Source organism: Priapulus caudatus, unplaced genomic scaffold (assembly GCF_000485595.1).
Source record: "Priapulus caudatus unplaced genomic scaffold, Priapulus_caudatus-5.0.1 Scaffold14967, whole genome shotgun sequence".
Lineage (NCBI taxonomy): Eukaryota > Metazoa > Priapulida > Priapulimorpha > Priapulimorphida > Priapulidae > Priapulus > Priapulus caudatus.
The window spans coordinates 1-857 of NW_014592028.1; the positions used below are offsets into that span (position 1 = coordinate 1).

Here is an 857-nt window from a genome sequence, read left to right on the forward strand (position 1 = left end):
CTCATACGCCACTTGGGGGGCGAGGAACCCGCAGCGCTGCAAGGACGCATCCTCACCCTCTCCTCCCTCCACCTTCCCCCTCCCCTCCCTCCACCTTCCTCCTCCCCTCTCTCCACCTTCCCCGACGTACACACCGACTCACCGGACACGTGGCGGGCGAGGAACCCGCGGCGCTGCACGGACGCGTCAGAGTGGAAGGTGACGAGGAGGCGGTTGCCGCTGGATACGATCGGATGAGGGATCTTGCTGCCGCAAAACCGTCCAAGCGTCTGTGCCGCCGTTGCGTTACCATCGTATAGCGTGATGTGGTCGTACGCACACTCCTGGTGCGGCTCCATCTCAAAGAAACCAAACGCCTGCAGGAGAGGGAGAGAAAGAAGGGTGTTAACGGGGAGAGAGGGTGTGAAAGAAGGCGTCAGAGGCACGTACGCACGCACACAAATGTAAGGACACACGCACATACGTAGAGCGTGATGTGGTCGTACGCACACTCCTGATGCGGCTCCATCTCAAAGAAACCAAACGCCTGCAGTATAGAGGGAGAGAGGGAGGGAGGGTGAGTGAAAGGAGAGAGGGCTCAGAGGGGTCCGAGGCACGCACGCACTCGCACAAATGTAAGGACGCATGCAGATATGCGGGGACATACAGATACACTCATTCGCACACACGTGCGCACGCATACACACAGCGCACAAACTCAACAATAATTACGCACCAGTTTCACTCGGTGTCCAGGCGTAGTCACCAGATACCACTCACAGTCCTTGCGACTCTGGTAGTAGTTGGGCCAGTTGGGTGAGCTTATCTCACCTGTGGGAGCTGTGATGCGGTGATGGCAGCCACCTGCCATAGTACAT

General features: G+C 58.3%; 1 protein-coding gene across 1 annotated transcript; it reads right to left on the reverse strand.

Annotated features, from left to right (window-relative positions):
• Positions 1 to 134: 134 nt before the first annotated feature.
• LOC106820487 (tolloid-like protein 1) lies at positions 135 to 850 on the reverse strand (the record flags this gene model as incomplete). The annotated part of the gene is made up of 2 exons (XM_014824999.1): positions 716 to 850; positions 135 to 356 (listed from the first exon to the last, which is right to left on the reverse strand). Coding segments are annotated over exons 1-2 (357 nt in total), but the record flags the coding sequence as incomplete, so codon positions are not given.
• Between the last annotated feature and the right edge of the window lie 7 nt (positions 851 to 857).